Source organism: Corapipo altera, unplaced genomic scaffold (genome assembly GCF_003945725.1).
Source record: "Corapipo altera isolate COAL_440 unplaced genomic scaffold, ASM394572v1 64, whole genome shotgun sequence".
Classification (NCBI taxonomy): Eukaryota; Metazoa; Chordata; class Aves; order Passeriformes; family Pipridae; genus Corapipo; species Corapipo altera.
The window spans coordinates 9,760,169-9,778,558 of NW_020884893.1; the positions used below are offsets into that span (position 1 = coordinate 9,760,169).

Below are 18,390 nucleotides of genomic sequence, written 5' to 3' on the forward strand. Positions count from 1 at the left end.
GCCTGGCTGCGGTTAGCTCTTGCCCGGGCCTGCTGGCACCGGCCCCGGGACCCGCCCACTGGCCGCTGATAGGGCATCCCGATTGTCACTCAAAACACCACATCGCCTAATTGGCCCAGCGCACCCCGCAGTGCGTTATGGGAGTTGTGGTTCGCAGCTCGCCGTCCTTCGGTGTCGTGGTTGGTATGAGCACTACATTTCCCATAGGCCTTTGCGATCGCCCAACTCCACCGCCCTGGTTGTCTCATCCGGGTCCTCTGATGGGTCCAGCAAATTGGCTCGCGGCGGGGGCGCACCGCGGGCGCTGATTGGTGGGTTTGGGCGGGCCCTGTTTGAAATCCGTTAACGGCGGCGCCGCGCGGGGCGGCGGCGTTGGGGTGAGTGAGGGGGCCTGGGTCGAAAACTCCCCAACTCCGGCCTTGGCACTTCTTCTCCAGATCTGCTCTGGTTGTGAGGACGCGGCGCTGCCCCGAGCCCATGTATCGGTAACGGGGCCGAAGGCGCGACCTTGTAAGGGGAGGTGGGAGGTGGCTCGGGCCGCTCAGCCCGTGGCCGAAACCGCTGTCGCGAAGGGGCCGAGCTGGAGGGTTCTCGCTCTCCCTGTGGCAGCGCGGTGCTGGAACAAGCCTTGGGCTTGGGTGGGTTCCTCAGAAGTGAAGTTCCGAGTCCTTAAAAATATCGCAAAATCTGATGGAAAGGTGTATTTCACAACTTCACTCTGTTACTTCTTCTCAGGCAAAATTCTGCTTTACAGGAAAAGAAGGGAAGCTAATCAGGCGAAGCCGGGCTCAAGTAACAGAAAAAGCATTAAGGGAGCTATTTTTGTGCGGTGCTTTTTTAAAGCTAGAAGACCTTCAACTTAATCTAACAATAAGGTGAGGTTATACTGGCTAAAAATAATTTACTTTTCCTTGAACTGCTATTCTTAGACGGCCCCGTCTTCGTGTCTTCTGAAACTTGTGGGATCTCATTTAGGGAGCTCGAGCTGTCAGGGCTGTTTATTTTTGGGGGCGACGGCGGGTCCGGGCCGTTAGTACGGCGGCGAAGGCTGTGCCAGCACCTCGCCTCTCCTTTCGCTGTGAGTTGGGGTGGTACCCGGAGCTCCCTCCGGGCTCCGCTCTCAGCTGGGGAGAGATAAAGGCTTTGTCTCCTAATTTGGGCGTTGCCGCAGTTCTGTACCCGGGGTGGTGAATCCAGTGTTGATTCTTTGCCACAGAGAAGCACAGCTGAACGCTGAGTGGGGGGCACTAGAGAGGAGGGAGAAGCTGTAGATCCAGAGTGTGTTAGAAGTGTTCACCCTGCTCAGGGAAAAGCAAGGATGAAGGATGACTTTCCAAAGCTTCTGGCATCATATGGAAGCAGTTCAGGTGGTGGGTGGGATGGCTCCTACCAGGCTGTGGTGATGGGACTATAGCTACAGAGAGGCAATTTCCAGCCCTTTCTGATGGTCCAATTTACACATTAACCACTGAAAAGCATCCGGGAGCTTTGTATGTGTTATTATCCCTTAAAAAGTGATGGAAAGCTCAGGGTTCAAGGACAATAAAGAAGCTACCTGGTTAGTGCAGTGTCCTGCGTTGAAGCAGCAGCTGGTGTTGGAGCCCAGCAGAAGGCACTGGAATTGCCTCAGCATGTTGCTGTGCAGCTGCCTCAGCCTTGGGGAAGCTTCTGTTGCTTGTTCCTGGTTGCCCATCTTGGGTTTTGAGGCATGTGGATCGACTGGTTTTGCACTTATCTGCTGAAATAATTTGGAATATCCTGTTTGTGTCTGCTCGTATTTTCTTTCTGCTTTCTGATCCTGTTGGGATTTGCCATAAGTAACATCTGTAGCTTGTGAAGCTCCACTGCTGTGTTGTGATGAGGTGTCATCCCCAGGTGATTTATCTAATTGCACTGTGAGGTGGCAGGAAAGTGCCCTCTCTGTGCCCTCCTCAGAATCCAGACTGGTTTGGGTTGGAAGGGTCCTTAAGGCTCATCTTGTTCCACCCCCCTGCCATGGGCAGGGTCACCTTCCACTATCCCAGGTTGCTCCAACCCCTGTCCAAGCTGGCCTTGAACACTTGCAGAGATGAGGCAGCCACAGCTTTGGGTAATCTGTGCCTCACTACCCTCACAGGGAAGGCTTTCTCACTAATATCCCTGTCAATAGCCTGTCTGGCCATTGCTACTCCCCCAAACTCAGACTCCTCTGTTCTCTCTGCTTCTGACCTCAATTTCTCATCTTGGAATGCTGCATCCTTTCTCTGACACAATGTCCTGCACAGCTGGGAGGTCCTTTGTCCAGGCAGGGTCTGCTGTTCCTGCTTTTGGCACAAAATTCACGACTACACTGAGAAAAAGATACTGATCACATCTGTGATGGAATCGTGTCGGTATTTTAAAGCTAATTTGGATTAGAGTGAGGTGTGAAGTTATTCCAGAATACCTACTGTGCTTGCTGTTGGATCAGTCTTATTCTGGGATAGGAATGCTTGTTCCAATTTAACTTAATCCTTTTTCAAAGCTAACTAATCTAAACCATGCCAAGGCACTCTTCTGGAACGTGCCAAAGTGTAGTTACTCAAAAGAAACCTGACATCCAGAGGAACCCACTGCCTATTCCTCTGTGTGGATATGGCTATGCTGCTCTGGAGGCACGTTTAGCTCAGTGAGAGAGCAGACCTAGAAAGAAAATTAAGGTTTTAATGAGGTAGTTGCTTTATAAAAGGAATTTGAGGTGGTTTTGAAAGTGAGAAGAACAGATCCTCTTTTCCTGCCCCAGCAGCTCCGTGAACCAGGTGAAAGCTGATCCTGCAGAACAGGGGTGAGGGTTCCCCAGCTGGCTGGGGACACCTATGTCGACACAGGAGGTGATGGATGTGGGGGAGAGCAGGGTCAGGCTTTAAATCCACGCTGGAGCTGTGTAGGGTTACAGCGTGCCTGCAGTCACGCTCAGGGAAATGCACACAGTGCCTGCTAATTAGGGGAATGGCCCTATTAATGAGAAGAAATTTCCTGAGCGCACTTCAGGTGGATGAGTGCCACAGTAGAGAGAAAGAATTTTGGATTGAGATCAATGTGGTTGTGGTGTCAGAATCCTGCCCAGGTGTTTTAAAATGCCCGCAGGGAGTGGGCAGCGGGGGTTGGGCTGTGCCCAACCGAGCCTGTGGGGATTGCAGGAGCCTTGAGGTGGCACATTGGAGTGATAAATCACTGGAACATTCCTGGCTGATGGGGGCTGAGTCGGTGGGTGGAGGAGGGAGATGCCTTTCAGTGAACTGCTGCTTCACTGTCAATCCTGTGCTGGGCAGGACTCGGAGGATACCTAGGGATTTGAAAAGTGGATACCATGACTTCATCTGACTGAAATGGACTCTCTGGAGTCACAATAACTTTTACCTCCTCGTTGTCTATTTCAAAAACCTTGGAGTATGAACCTGAGGCATTGATACAATCCCTTTCTTTTCCTGACTATTCTCTTCCGTCTGGGATGGAGGGAAGGGAAGAGAGAAGGGGTCAGCGATGAGGTCAGTGATGAGAGTGCTGACACTATGGGAGAATAAGGACCTTACACAGTAAAAAGCTGGGAACCACAGCAGTGTAGCAATGGGCACAAGTAGCTGTGAAACATGATGCCCAGAGCTCTGACTTGGTGAACTGACTGGGGAGGGTGAGGGGAGAATGCAGATGACGCATTTGATTTTTAAAAAAAGTGGAACGTGTTGACAGAAACTCTATCTTGATTAAGGGCAGTAGGAAAGCATTTGATTCCAGCCATGTCTCCAGCTCAGTTACAGTTGGTTTTGGCTCTGATTCTTCTGTTTGCCTTCTTTGGGCCCTACCTTGACATCTTCACAGCCGTGTAGCTGCTGCTTCTCTAGTGACATTCTTCCCTTTGACTATCACGGTTCTGCTCAGGGGAGCTGAAGGTTTCTCAGTGCAGCCATCCTCAGGTTGTGACCAGCCGTGGTACCCCCTAAACACTGCATTTCCTTATTTATGGAGCACACACCATCTGGGTTGAACCATGTGTGGTCTGCCTAGACAGATGGTTTAGGGCTGAGGCTGCGTGGATTAGGAATATGCTGCTTTGGAGTTGCTTGGGCTCATAAAAGCAAAGTTCAGGTGATTTCCTCGGGGAGGGTTTTATAACATCCTCGTGGGCTTTGCCTCGCAGCTGTGCGAGGCACCGCGAAAGCACCTTTGCAAAAAGGTTTTGATGTAATTTCATTGTCGCTGGCTTTGTTCCTGTTCCGTTGAGTTTAATATCACCTGTTGACACAGGGACTCCTCTTGCTGTCAGTGCTCCATTAATTAACTGCAGGGACTGTTTGACGTGGTCACAGTGCTCGGTTTGTTTATAGCCTGGCCAGCCTTGGGCTAGTGCTGTGGAATGCAGGAGGGCCTGACACTGCCCTCCTTCTGACTTTTTGCCCGGTAACAATGCTCTACAGAGCCATTCTCCTGCTTTGAAAATCAATTTACTCTCTAGAAGAGCACCTTTGTGTCATTAGTTCTTGTTTGTAGCTCTTCAGAGGGAGAAAGGCTGTGCTTTGCAGTGCTCTGGAGTGAAGCTCATCAGTTTTGTAAATCTTGTAAGGGTAAGAACTCTGTGCAGTGGTGAGGGAAGGAAATGCAAATCAGTTGCTCTCTGGAAAAGACTTTACTTTGTCTTAAAAATACAATTCTAGCACCTACAGGTACAAAGAAAACCCTCAAAACTTGATCTTCCTGATAGTTTTGAACCTGCAAATGTCAACAGTGGGTGAGGTCTCCTTAGCTTTGCCAATCAGCAGTAGAATAAACCCCTGTATTGCTCAAAAGGCATTCTACCCAAAGGTGTGAAGTGCAAGAAAGGGAGTTGTACCAAAGACTGTCCCAGTGCCTCTCCCTAGAAAGCCTGAGGAGGAAGAGAGATGGGGGATGATTCCACTGACACTGTTGTTGTCTAAAGAACTGTAGTGGTGCAGGCAGAGGACTCGTGGGGACAGTGTGACAGCAAAGATGGCTAGATCAGAATCCCGCTATTCCTTTGACGTCCCAAACACCTGCATCAACTTTGCAACTCTGAGTGAGGATGATGCTGATGTACACAACACAGACTCCTGGTTTGGTAAGTTGCTTCCAACTCCTTGATTTGCTTTCTCATTGGATAAGGCCTCAGTGTTATCCTTGGTTTGGGTGTGGCTTCTGTGCCAATTGGTTATTCATGTTTTTAGCTGCATCATCCATCATGCATGGGGGTTTGAGGTGGTTTTTTTTGTTCTTTTGGGTTTTTTTTAATTTAAACTTTAATGTCTGTAACTTGACAGGTGACTTCATTAACCTCATAATGATATTCTGATGTATTGTTAAAAATTCCTAACATACTATGTATAGTGAACATCTTCTTCTCCTTACAGACCAAAAAGCCAATATGGAGAATATCCCTCCTGCAGAAAATGTGGCAAAGGTCTCACAGAGCAGCCCTGCTTATACAAAACCTGATGTTCTCTCTGTCTTCACATCACAAGGAGTAGCAAAGAGTAAGCTGGCATAGTATGGAGGGCAGGGAATTTAATTTTACCTGCTTTTCACTGGCAAAATGGAAAGGCCTCTGTCTGGCTTCTCTGGGACCGTCTTCATAAACTGTTGTCTGCAAGGTCTCACATGGTTTTAATTTGAGGTGTTCTTTATATGTGTATATGGATGAGCTGACACTTGTCCCCCTTCTCAGGTGAAAGCGATGGTGAAGCAGAGGGTGCACAGACCCACGCGGTCTCTCAGAACATCGTTGGGTCCTTGACGACCTGGAGAGCTGCTGCCCCTGCAGAGGCCCCTCAAAGGTGAAATTCTTGTGTTCAGTTTGCAAAATGATTGATGATGGTGTAACTAACTAGGTCTCTGTTCTCAGGATCTGCAGTTCTAGCTGTTCTTGGGTCATCCTGTGGGGCTGGAGTTCTCCAGCATGGAGACTGTGTACTGGGACAGCTGATCTGCTGGCTAAGCTGGAGGGACAGTCTCTAGGGTGGAAATGTAATGCAGTGTCTCACATACTTGTCAAATGAGACTTGGTAGCACCAGGAGCTTCTGGAATGTGAGGACATCTGAAACTGAGGTGGCTTATAAAGTTTCTTTGTTTATATCTGCCTGACTTGGGCAGAACTCGTTCTTCATATGAATTCAAGGGGTTCTGTATGCTTGTATATACCAAAGAATACTAAGTTTATGGATTGCTAAACTTTAATAAATCATGCTGCATTTGGATTGTTGTTTTAAATGCAATTTGCATGGTGGGAATGGTGGAGTTAGGTGGTGCACTGACATAAAAAGTGTTATCCAGGTCGTGTGTCTCCTCAGATCTGCAGGAAAGCTGACCCCTGTTTTCTGTTCTACTTTAGAACGAGCAAGAGACCAGCTGCAAAGCCAAGAAAAACCCACCAGCGCAAGCAGCCAGGGAGAATCAAAGCAGAGAGAATTGCTAATGCCCTGGATAATAAGGAAGAGGTTCCACCTCTGAAGAAAATGAGAATGTATGTCATCAAAGTTCTTCTATTTGAGGCTGGGAAGGGGGATACAACTGTTCCTTTGGAAAGGATTTCCAGTTGGCTGAGAGGGTTCTCGCACAAAGGTTAGGGGGTGATGACTGGAACTGATTCCTGATACTGGTTTCATAAACAAGAAATGGCTGTAAGAGCTGAAGGAATTGCTCTGTTTGGAAGTAGAGATGTGAATGAAATGAGCGTGGGTTTCTTCATCTTCTTACTCCTTACTCAGTGTCAGTCAGTTAGTTTTAAATTTGTCTTAACTTATCCATCAGGAAGTCATCAGGCAGTTAGTCATAAGTTATGAAAGAGTCACAGCTCAAATATTTCTCAAATTAGCTTAACCACTAAGTATCATATGGTGATAAGCTTGAGGTCAGGAAATTGAAGTGTGATCTTTGAAATGCTGCTGTAGCACAGTACAGTACTCCTTCCTCTAGAAAAGTTCCAAAAACTCAGTAATTCATCTTCCCTTCTGCAGCCTTAGATACCAGGGAAAACTGGACAGTCTGCCTGGGCCTATGGTGAGGTAAGGCCAGCCTGGCATACCTTAGACCTCACCAGGTGTTGGGATGTTATACATGGCGGTGAGAACTGCAGGTGATCTTTCATTTAGAACACAGTTAATTGGAGTGGTTTGCTCTAACAAGTTGTTTTCTTAGTTCTGGCAGCAGAAAGGAGACAGAAGAATCCACAAAGGCAGAGCCCTCACAGGATCCTGACCTGTCCCCAGAGAGAGAGAAAAGCAAACCACCCATGCCCTCCACGCCAACAATGTTGAAGTACGTGGCTTTCTTGTGACTTGTCTGCTAATCATGGTTGATTTAGGTGACAGTCCTGGCTGAGTGTTTCCAGCTTCAACTTAGCATGTGATGGTATCACATTTAGTAAACACTAGGTTAAGGCAACAATATTAGGATGAAATGTACTTCACCAGCTGAACCTGTGCACTGGAAAGCTTTTGCTTTTCTTTTGAGGAACAAGTTGTTCTTGCTGGTGGATTGAGCATGCACACAGCAAATGGCTCTGCAGAATAGCAGCTAGGTGTGAGATTTCTTGAGCAAACAAAATCCAAGCAGATCTTCTGAAGAGTATGATTTTATAACAAGGAATGCTCCTGCAGTGAGGTCAGAAATAAGCATGTTCCTTGCACTAACATGCTAATAACCAGGGAAGCAGGAAGGAAGATCTCAGCCTTTAATGTGCTTCTGCAGGAGGACCAAACCTTCTAGCAAGCTGAAGAGTACAGAGGAGCAGGAACTTGAAAAGATGCAGCAGTTGCAGCAGGAGGTTATGGAGCTGCGGAAGAAGAACGAGGAGTCTCTGAAAGCAGCTATTGCTGGAGCAGGTGGGCTCTGCCTGGATTGCAGATTGAAACTGTACTGGTCTCAACTGGAGAGTGCTGCACAGAGCTGTGCAAGTACCTCTGGAAACAAACATGCCAGACTTTGTGATAAATATTAGGAGGTTTTTAATGTAGATCAACCCCTAAACTGCCTGGAAAAAAGTGTTTGGGTTTTGTCGTGTTTTGAAGGGTTAAAGATGAGTTTTCTAAAACTTTGTCTAGTTATTAGATATTAAATGCCTTTTTTTTTTTTTTTTTACCCCACAAATCCTACATCCCCACCCCACTCCAAAAGGCTTCCAGTTCTTAAGTGTTCTTTTTCTTTAGGACAACCCATGAAGAGACCCGTTGGACAAGTAACAAAGCCAATTGATTTCCACTTCTGCACAGACAATAGGATTAAACAGAATGTGGGAAGCCAGCCTGAGAATGAGTACAAGGAGCTGGATTTTGCAGCAGTACTCAGGAAGCATCCCCCTTCTCCGGTGAGAGCCAGAGTGTTGCCAGCACTTGGCTGACTGATTCTTGACATCACCTCCTTGCTGCTTGTGCAACACCCATGCTGGTGACCCATAGAGGGGTTACCTCAGGAGGGGCAGGTGTTGTGCAAACCTGAGAACTCGCCGTGTGTCTCGTTGCCACAAGACTCCAAAGAAACCTTGTGGAAAAAGGAGCTCTTTAATGTCAGATCTTCCAGTCATTCCACTCCATGCTTTAATCTTCTGCTTTGAACAGTTTCCCAGTATGACTTGTGTGTGTTCAGAGTATTAACACATATGCTTAATGTTAAAGTGTTACCTTCTTTTCAGTGAGGGGAAGGAAATGTTGTTGAAGCCTCTTGGCCATGGCTGTACTGACTGTGGTTTTCTGTCTCCAGATGCGAGTGCCAAAGGGACCCACTGTCCCCAAACCTTTCAACCTGTCCCAGGGAAACAAAAGAAAACTTGAAACCACATCAGAATACGTGTCCTTTGCTGAGCAGGTAGAAGCATTCCAAAAACGCACACCCTCTCGTTACCATTTGAGGAGCAGGAAACCTGAGGAAGAAGGTGAGTGGTCCTGCCTGTGTCCACAGAGATGGTGGTAGAACAACAGAGATGCTTTGACTGCTCTGAGCAAGCAGTCTGTGTCTGTTGTAAGCCTTGCCATTAACTGCTGGTCTCTGACTTGGATTTACAGGCCAAGTTTCAGGAAAGTCTGTGAAGCCTCATCACACCTGTGCCAAAACACCAGTGCTCCGAACAAAGCAGCGCTCGAGACCTGTCACCTGCAAAACTGCAGCAGAGTTAGAAGCAGAGGAAGTAGAGAGAATTCAACAGTAAGTAAATGTTTACTCTAGTCCTCCAAGGGAGGAATGTACCACACTGGAAATATCTTTCAGATACCAAAATATTGCTTCTCAGGAATACCCTCTTTGTGTAAAAGAATGAAGTAGCATAAAACCATTGATATTCCTTTAGCTTGTGCATGATTCTATGGCTCTGATTGTAGGAAAGTGAAAAGTAGCCAATTCATTTTGAAGAAAGTGCTCTTAGGAGAGCTGATCTTGAGTTCAGTACAGCTTATGATGAGTAAAGCAAACCCAGTATAGCAGTATACACCCTGCATGCGCTTCAAAACTCTCCTGGTGGCCAAAGGTTTGTGTTTTTAGGAAGGCAATTCATAATGTTTTCCTTATTAATCTTGCTGTTTCAAAAGCAAAGGAAGAGTTGCTAACTAGGGCTGCACAGTAATGTGCAGTGTATAGGTGACTGCCTCCATCTCTGCTGTGTAGGTACAAATTCAAAGCGCGAGAACTCAATTACAAAATCTTCGAGGGTGGGCCACTCCTGCCCAAGAAACCCCGTGTGAGGAACGTCACACAACCCATCGGCTTCGAGTTGGAAACAGAAAAAAGGATTCAGGAGCGTGAGAGTAAGAAGCGGCAGGAGGAAGAGCGCTTCGAATTCCATTCCAGGCCGTGTCCCACAAAAATCCTGGAGGATGTTGTGGTAAGAAGTTTGGTAATACCCAGACCTGGGAATTAGGACTGAGGTGGCAATTAGCTTCAGAATGCCTGTAGCTGTGTTGCATTATGTATTTTGATAATCTTCAGTAAACAGTGTCTGCCATTAGGTAAGAACTGCAACAGGTACGTCCTGTGCTCTGTCTTATGTTTTCCTGGCACTCAGCCTTGGGTAACTCCTTACTGGCTCTTCTGAACAGGGTGTTCCGGAGAAGAAAGAACTTCCTTGTACGGTCCCCAAGTCTCCAGCCTTCGCCTTGAAAAGCAGAACCCGCGTGTCTGGCAGAGAGGAAGAAAAGGTAACAGTTGTGACTAGGCTGGAGCCAGGCCCAGGTCCCACCACAGTGCTTCTGGCTGTGAGTGGGATGCTCTGGGCTGGGGAGCCTCTGCCCTCCTGTGAGCAGTTCCTCCACTGGTCACCTTTGTCTGTGCCATTCTCTTCAAGCAATTTTGAGTTACTGTTACTCATTTTACAGAAGCTGAATTCTCACACAAAGTGAAATTTAAACACCAGGGCACTAATGGGGGTTTCTGAAATGTTGCTGCTGTGAAGGAGGAAAGTGAACTGCTTAGATTTCTCAGGACATTGCCCTACCCTATTCTGTCATGGAGGGCAAATATTGCACATGACTCTTCTCCCCAAGGTGGGGGAGCAGGATTCTGAATGCATCATGTGCTTCGTCCTTTCCCTCTTGTGAAGAGGACATTAAAGTCTAATTTGGATGAGTACTAGAAATGAGAGTGGTTTAGAAAGAGGAAGAACTGGCCTGTGGGTCAGGATGCCAGTAAATAGGCACTTCTTGGATTGCTAATTTTTACAGTGTCCAGTGTTTGCTTGGCCCTGCTGTTCCCCTTATTAAAGGAGCTCATTCAAAGCTCCTCATGGCTTTGTTTGGCAGGAGTTGTGGTCTCTACAAAAATAAAAAATCAGATCCTAACACTGATATCCCTTTAGGAAAAGGAGGTGGTGCCTGTGATCAAAGCTAACCCTATGCCACATTACGGAGTGCCCTTCAAACCCAAAATGCCAGAGCAGAGGCACGTGGAAGTTTGCCCCTTCTCTTTTGATGCCCGGGACAAAGAACGGCAAATGCAAAAAGAGAAAAAAATAGAAGAATTTCAGAAGGAAGAGGTAAGAACTAAAGCTGCCTTGGATTCCACTCCTTCAGTAAAAGGAGTGTGGCAGGATCTGCCTCTTGCTGTTGTCTGTTAGACATCCAAGGAAAGGATGAGAAATATTTCAAGTTGTTTGTTTCAGGTGCCGAAGTTCAAAGCACAGCCTCTGCCTTACTTTGACCAAGTTAAACTGCCAGAAAAGAAGGTCAAAGCCCCAACCCAGCCTGAACCATTCCATCTGCAGGTGGATGAACGGGGAGCTGCCAAGCTCGAGAACTGGAAACATCAGGTAGGATAAAAAGTATAATGGAAAAGACTGGATTTAAAGCAGCTGATGGAGTTGTGGTCAACTCTGAAAAGTGTTCTGCTTGAGTTGTATCAGGAGCTGAGTTTGAGCAATGAATTATTCTGTCCTTGGCACAAGAGTTGAGCTGTGGATTAAAGATTGGTGGATTGGGGTTTTTTATTTTTCTCACTTTATGGTAAATCACTGGATTTACCACAACTGCATGAACAGCCGTGGGGTGATTTCTAAGCAGCAATTCTGTGCAGCTGGATCCCTTTGCTGACCATCTCTCTGCTTGGGGATTTATTGACACATAAATAATATACTGCTTTTCTCGTGTGAACTCTGCAAGGGACACCTGAAACTTTCTTCAAGCTATTTTTGGCAAAGTTACTGTCAGGCAACAAGTGACACATCTTTCTGGCTTTAATATGATTTTCTATGGAAATGATTTGACTAAGTCAACCTGGCTCTTTCAGTGTTGGGAGGGCTGGAGTCTGTGTCAGGGGGTGATGGTCTCTTTATGCCTGTGCTTTCTTCTCCTGCAGCTCGAAGAAGACTTGAAAAAGCAGAAAGAGGCAGCATGTTTTAAAGCTCGTCCCAACACAGTGGTGTACCAGGAGCCTTTCGTGCCCAAAAAGGAACACAAACTACTATCAGGTGGAGTTACAAGTACTTGCTACACGGGCTTGGCAGGTAGCTCAGAACTGATGCAATTAAGTGGTGTTTTTTCTGGCTGTTGCCTCTTCTTCATCAGCACAGCCAATAGTGCCTTGCATTTAATCAACTAATTGCCTAGCAGCTTGTGTCCCCTGGGAGCAAGCGGGTTTCCTCTCCCCCCCTCCATCCTGCTCCAGCATGGCAGCTGTATTTAGCAGCTCTGCTGCAATTGGCAGATGATTGATGTCTGCCAGCTCAGGATAAGGGTACAGAGAATGTGAGGAGCTCCCTGCAGAGACAGCTGGCATTTCTGCGGAGCTGTCACTCTTTTCCTCCCATTTCTAATGAGATGAAGGCATCTACTGCTTGGGTAGACTGAGCTTTGTAGAGCATAAGACCAAACCAAAAACTTGTTTGTACTAACAATTGTGTGCTTGCTCCCTCCCATGAGAACACCCGTGGCGGGGTGACGTCTGCATTAACACTGCTCACGTCTGGGAGCAAGGTTTTCTCTTTTCCTGAAGCCTGGAGGTATCTCCTAACCACCCTTGCCAAGGGGAAGCTCTCCAAAGGGAGGCTTCCACTGACACTAGTACCTCTCTGCTTTACCTGACTGTCTTTGAACCAATGTTGTCTCCTCTGTTTCTAACTTAGAGAGCCTTTCTGGTTCTGTAGTTCCTGAAAGCTTTGAGCTGGCAACGGAAAGAAGAGCAAAAGAACGGCAAGAATTTGAAAAGCGATTGGCAGACGCAGAAGCTGTAAGGGAGAGGTATCAGGAGCAGATCAGGCAGGAACAAGAGGAGCGTGAAAAGGAAGAAGTTGCTAAGCTAAGGCAAGAAATGGTAAGTGAGCTGTTTCTGAGCAAGGGCTGTAAAGCAACCCGAAGGAATGTGGGAATATCCTCAAGGAGCTCATGTCACTGCTGAGCTGCATTAAGATTGTCTTTTCAAGGTTCCCTGTTGCAAACTAATTCCTCATTAACTTTAAAACTGCTTTAAAAACAAAAACCCAAACCTGCAAAATGACCCAAACAAAGAAGGCAGCTCTGCTGAGTGGCTGAGTTTTGGAGCTGTACATGTGTAGCTATCAGAGCAGAATGATCTTTGTAAAACCCACAACCCCAACGTGTGCTGTGTGTGTTCCCAGTACCTATCTCCAGTGCCTGGGGCAGTGTGTTGATCTCAGACACCTGCCTTCATCCCACCCATGGCTCACCTGCAAGTTTTAGCTTCATCATAACTGCAACTATTTGCTTCATTGTGTCCTTGATTATATTTATTTTTTTACAGGTTCACAAGGCAAACCCAATACGCAAATACCGTGGCATAGAAGTGAAGCCCAGTGATCAGTTACTGACTTGGCCAAAGTCTCCCAACTTCTCAGATAGATTCCGGTGCTGATGAGCACCCACATGATATTAGGAGGGAGATCCCATCCCTCTCTACTCCCTTGGTAGAAGAGAGGGAACAGTTGTTTTTCCGTGACTCTGCCTGACCTCCTACCCTTGGTTCCTTTGTACTGAATAGTTTAACTCCACTTGAGCCCGTGGCATCCCACCTAACTAAATAAAGTTTCCTAATATGATTGCTGTCTCTGGCTAGTGGGCTGAGGCCCTTTCTTGCAGAAGAGTTTTTGATAAAGGCTGACTGTACAGATGTGTGCATCTGGCAGAGCTGCCTTGTCTTTGTACACTAAGTGTTGTTTTCAAGTTTCTGATTTTTAGCTTTTTAATCTGTATTAAGCTTGAATTGTGTTTAAATAATGTGAGGCTCCTGCAAGCCAGCGCAGTGTGGGTCAGACCTTTCTCATGATGTTTAGATGAACAATATAAATCTTGCTCATGCTTTAAAGTAATTCTCTGTGTACATTAGAGCATTAAAACTTCTTGCTTTTTTATAGCTGAAGCCCTTCTATTTGGGGAACCATTTAACTGACAAATGACTTGCTGTGAGCTGCTGCCCCAGCTCCTGCCAGTGCAGGTCTCTTGGCTACAGAGACATGAGTGTCTCTGGCCAGTCTGGGCAGCAAGCAGAGTTAAATACAGCCCAAGTGCTCAAATGTGCCGGAGAACAAAACTGCCAGCATTGTGAAGTCACATTTAGATTAAAAATTTAATAATTATTTCTTACCTTGGTATTGTGCTCTGATTTCTTACCTGATTTTTTGTATCTTGCTGGTATACACGTGAGCAGGACTGCCTGCTGCTGTTGTGCTGTTCAGAACAGAGGAAAAAAGGAAAACTTAGAATTAATATGTCCAGGTAGGACAAACTTTCTTGTTTGGGGGTTATGGCAAACACTTGCTTTCATTTCCTCTGAATTCAGATACTATTGGAGAAGTATTCTTAGAGTGTGGCCTTTTATTCAGATTTTTGGGTGGAGAAGAGAAGGAGCTCAAACTTGAGGTGTCAGACTCCAGCTGAGGGGATGGTTAGAGGTGCCATCTCATCCTTGCCAAAGAACATCAAGCAATTGCTGTTTTACTCCTAAACTGGGGGAGGTAACAGAGGGAGAAATTCCTCAGAGAGGTAAATTCCAAGATGAACATTTATTGTACCTGAGGGATTATGTTTCTGCAGGAATTCTAAAAAGTGTGATGCTGAAGGGATACCATGGCAGAACAGCTGGAGTCTCTATGGGAGTGTTTCAAAGAGCACCAGCCTCAAACTTCTCTGCTTGGATTAAAAGAGAAAAAGACCCCCCTGCTGAAATATAAGGGTTCTTAAAAAAATTAAAGGTTTTTTGCAGTTAGTAACTAAGGAACTCTGGAGAACCAGAGGGCTGAGGAAATGTGTTGGTACTGAAGGTGAATGACTCTGGAGCAGTGTGGCCTCTTGGAAATAGTGAACTCAGCTCTGGCTCCTTTTTGCTCAAGTTACACTTTTCCTTCCCTTGAGGATTTTTGTGTAGGTGTGGCAGAACTGCACCTGAAAGGGTTGACCCAGTCACCCAAGATGCCTTCAGCCATATGTTTCTGACTTTGCTGGTAGCCCCATGTTGCTGAGCTCAGGGTAACAGGACGGCCAGAACAGCTCCTGTCACTGCTGCTGTGACAATTTACAGGAGTGACTGGAGCAAGAGGGATGTGTCAGCATCCTCTTCTTGAAAACTAGGATCGGTGTGGATCTGGCCAGTCTGCCTTAACCCCATTTCTGTTGCAGTGGAACTGTTCCCTGCAATCTACTGGACAGGGGCATGGCTGAACTTCAGATGTGCAGTCAGGGAATTCTTGCCGCTTCCTCGAGTGCCAGCTCTGGAGCCGGCAGCGTGTGGGCAGCAGGAGCAGAAAATATTTATGATGAGTCAGGAGAAAGCTGGAATGATGATGAGCTGCTGAAGAATGTAAAGGCAAACAGGATAATGAGGCTATGGAGCTGGAGCAGCTAATGATCCCTGAAGGATGGACCAGCTGGATTTCCCTGATGGCCCTATATGGCCTCTGCTCCTGCCCTGAGGAAGGCATTGTGTGCCTGACAGCTTAGCAGTTTTTTCCCCCAACGGTATCATTTGGGTCTAATAAAAGACATTACATCTTCCCCTAGACACAGCCTCTTGTATTCCCCAGGCACTACAAAGAGTGGAAGGAACCTCAGACAGCTGTGCCTGCAAGGATCTGGGGTGTTGGGCTGAGCTGGAGTCACCCACCACGTTCCCACAGGCCGATGGGTGGGACCTGCCCCCTTAATTAGGAGGGAGGTGTTGACATGGTGAAAGAAGTGCTCTAGTGTAGAAAGTGTGTAAGAGATGGGTGTCCTGGAGGAGCTGGATGTTGGAGAGGATGGGGTTTGGTCAAGGCTTCATCAGGGAAATGGGGGCAGTGTCAGGGAGAATAAAGTTACAGGACTGGAGCAAGAGACAAGACTGGAGCAAGATTTGACTGAGTACTGTTCCAGCACCTACCTTTAGAGTTGGGGTAGATTGAGAAACTGATGTAAAATCTATATTCTCTCTGCATGGATTTTGCAAAAGCATTTTTGTATTCCAGAACTCAAAACCCATCACCTTTATGCACCTTCCTTGAGAGCAAGGAGTGGGAGGAGGGGAGGGGAGGAGAACTGGATACAAAATCTTCCTCTGATGCATTTCTGGTTGAGCTGTACCCAAAATAATTTCTTATCAAAGTAATTTGCTGAACTCAGACTAGAGCTGTAACTAAAAGGCAATGTTTTCCTGGACTTTTATGTTGAACTGCAAGATCTGATTATCTAGTGAATAAAGTTTTTATGAAAAGGCTTGATGATGCTCTCAAATCACAGCTTTGCTTCTCCCTTCCCTTCCTTTCCCTCTCCACTAGGAAAGCTTGTTGGCTGCTAGCGGGGCGAGGACCCTCCGCATGTGGGTATGTCCTGGTGCTTCAAGCCTGCACTGGTGTTCCCTGGTGCTGCCACCAGCAGCTGCATTCCTGTCCTCAAGGTGCTGCCTAGCTCCGGGTGCCCTTCTGCTGCTGATGAGATTTTTCCTTGTCTTTCCCCGTCACCTTGATGGCACCTGTCATGGCACGCTGGCAGCGCGTTGTGGAAGCCCTGGGTGCTGATGGAAGCAGTTAAGCTGTGCCCGCCAGGCCGGACAGCCTGACTGGTTTGTGTTACAGTGGCATGGATGGGATTCAGGTGGGGATGTTGTTCAGCCTACCCTGCTGCTCGATTTAGCTGGGGTGTAGGGTTTCCCAGGGAACAGGCTGGCTTTGGCCCCTCAGAGCCTCCCTTCCTGTGGAAAGCATAAAGGTTAAAGTGTGCTGCTGCAGTTGTGACAACGGCGTCGCTAAGGAACAGCGTGCTTGAGGCACTGCCAGATATCTCCAGGACAGGCTGTTTTCCAGCTGCAGCCAATGTAGGCTCTGGCTTAAATTCCTGAATGGGAAGGAGAGAAAAAAAAAAAAAAAGCCAAGCCCAGGCTGGGAACCCTGGGTGGTGACTGGTTTGCAGAGAGACAGATCATTGTGCCACTCCCTGGGGTGTGGGATTTTGGACCAAGGCATCCAAAATCCTGGGGTGTAACACCTCCTACTCTTCAATTCTACACTTCCTTCTGCTGAGGGGTCTGATTTCAGCTTATTTCCCTCTGCCCACAAACGAATTTTGACTGTAATAATGCCAAACCTGGTCACCAATGACCTTTGGAGAACCATTTCCATGGCCACCAGTGCCTGCTCCCAGGGCTTTGCTTCCTCAACTTGTCCCTAGGTTTCCTCACCAGACACCAACCTTGCTCCCTGGGAGCTTGTAAGATTGCAAGCATCCTGGGAAGGCTGGCTGGTGTCCAGGTGGGTGCTCCTCTCCTTGGAGAGGTTTTTTATCCCGGCGTTCACTGCATCAACAGCTCGAGGGAGCTGTGGGGCACGGCTGTGGCACTTGGACTCCTGCCCTGTGCCTGTGGAGCGGCTGTGGGGATGTGCTCCTTCCACACGGGGTTTGCCGGGAGGGTGCAGAGCCGAAGGCTGGCGGGGTGGTGGCAGTACGTGCCTGAAGTGACACTGGTGGCCACCAGGTGTCTGGCAGCCCTCGGCCGGAGGAGGGCAATTCCAAACTGTACTTTGGCGATGACAGTCGGTGGGCAGAGTCCCTGCTGCCCAAGCACAGTTATTCCCGACAGTGTGCTCTGTGGAGGCTGAGGTGGGGGGACTCATGTTCACCACGGGAATGGGCAGTGTGGGTGTCACAGCCCCCGAGAGCTGTGGGTGTGGTGATGCTTCAACCTCTGCATGTACACGACTGCATCAGGACTGTGGGTTGGAGCTGTGCGCCTGCTCCTGCATCATCCCTGCTAGTCCTCGTCACATTCCAGGTCCTGTCCTGGATTTTGGGAAAGGAGCTGGGCTCAGTAAAGCAACAAATCCAAGCTGTGAAGGCTGGACCGGGAGAGCACCATGTCTGCTCAGGAGCCTCTGGCTGCATCCCCCTGAGCAAGTGTTGCTCTTGTATCAAGGTGGCAATGGTGGGTGCCTGAGGCCAGGGCAGGGACAGATGGGACAGCAGCACCTTTGGGACGTGGGGACAGTCATGACTCCATCCTGACTTGTGTCACTCTAAATGCCACATGTGAACCACAGCTCCTCTGGCAAAGCCTGATCCCAGCCCATGGTTCACAGACGCTGCTGGCTCACTGGGAGCTGGGATTTGGCAATGTGGAGCAGCAGCACTGTCCCTTCCCCTGTCTGGCCAGGGTCACATCCTCCTGAGAGGTGCTGCAGGCAAGGTGAGCACAGAGGACCAGCACCATCACCAGCTGCTTGCGGTTACCATCCCCATAGGTTGGCCAGTGGCTGCCTTGTGCTAACCTGTGAGCACCTTGGAAGACCTTGGCCACCTTTGCCCCTGTCCAGATTGCCCAGGCCACGCTCACGGGATGGTTTTGGGCTACCACTGTGTCCAGTGCCAGCCCTCCCTGTGGTGCTGTGCTGAGGTAGGAGGGAGGTCCGTCCCCATCCCCTGCCCTGTGTCTGTGTGTCCCCAGCCCACGAGGGACAGGCGAGAGTG

At 48.0% G+C, this 18,390-nt stretch overlaps 1 protein-coding gene across 10 annotated transcripts; it reads left to right on the plus strand.

Annotated features, from left to right (window-relative positions):
- The first annotated feature begins 246 nt into the window (after positions 1 to 246).
- Positions 247 to 14,142, plus strand: TPX2 (TPX2, microtubule nucleation factor). 10 transcript variants are annotated; one of them, XM_027646314.1, is made up of 19 exons: positions 247 to 377; positions 755 to 875; positions 4,934 to 5,092; positions 5,382 to 5,504; positions 5,696 to 5,804; positions 6,360 to 6,491; positions 6,985 to 7,032; positions 7,166 to 7,285; positions 7,718 to 7,851; positions 8,176 to 8,333; positions 8,726 to 8,897; positions 9,028 to 9,166; positions 9,623 to 9,839; positions 10,054 to 10,152; positions 10,809 to 10,985; positions 11,112 to 11,258; positions 11,804 to 11,915; positions 12,570 to 12,757; positions 13,205 to 14,142. In XM_027646314.1, exons 3-19 carry the CDS (start codon positions 4,984 to 4,986, stop codon positions 13,313 to 13,315), a joined length of 2,295 nt encoding a protein of 764 aa, XP_027502115.1. In that variant the 5' UTR covers positions 247 to 377; positions 755 to 875; positions 4,934 to 4,983; the 3' UTR covers positions 13,316 to 14,142. The 10 variants fall into 10 exon arrangements, with proteins under 10 accessions (XP_027502115.1, XP_027502118.1, XP_027502116.1 ...); XM_027646317.1 differs by having other exon boundaries at positions 334 to 377; positions 736 to 875; XM_027646315.1 differs by having other exon boundaries at positions 339 to 485; positions 736 to 875.
- The last annotated feature ends 4,248 nt before the right edge of the window (positions 14,143 to 18,390 follow it).

Coding starts and splice junctions, on each gene's coding strand:
- TPX2 (XM_027646314.1), top strand. CDS start 4,984: ATGGCTAGATCAGAATCCCGCTATTCCTTTGACGTCCCAAACACCTGC. Junction 7,033..7,165: donor CTGCCTGGGCCTATGGTGAG/GTAAGGCCAGCC, acceptor TTGTTTTCTTAG/TTCTGGCAGCAGAAAGGAGA. Junction 12,758..13,204: donor CTAAGCTAAGGCAAGAAATG/GTAAGTGAGCTG, acceptor ATTTTTTTACAG/GTTCACAAGGCAAACCCAAT.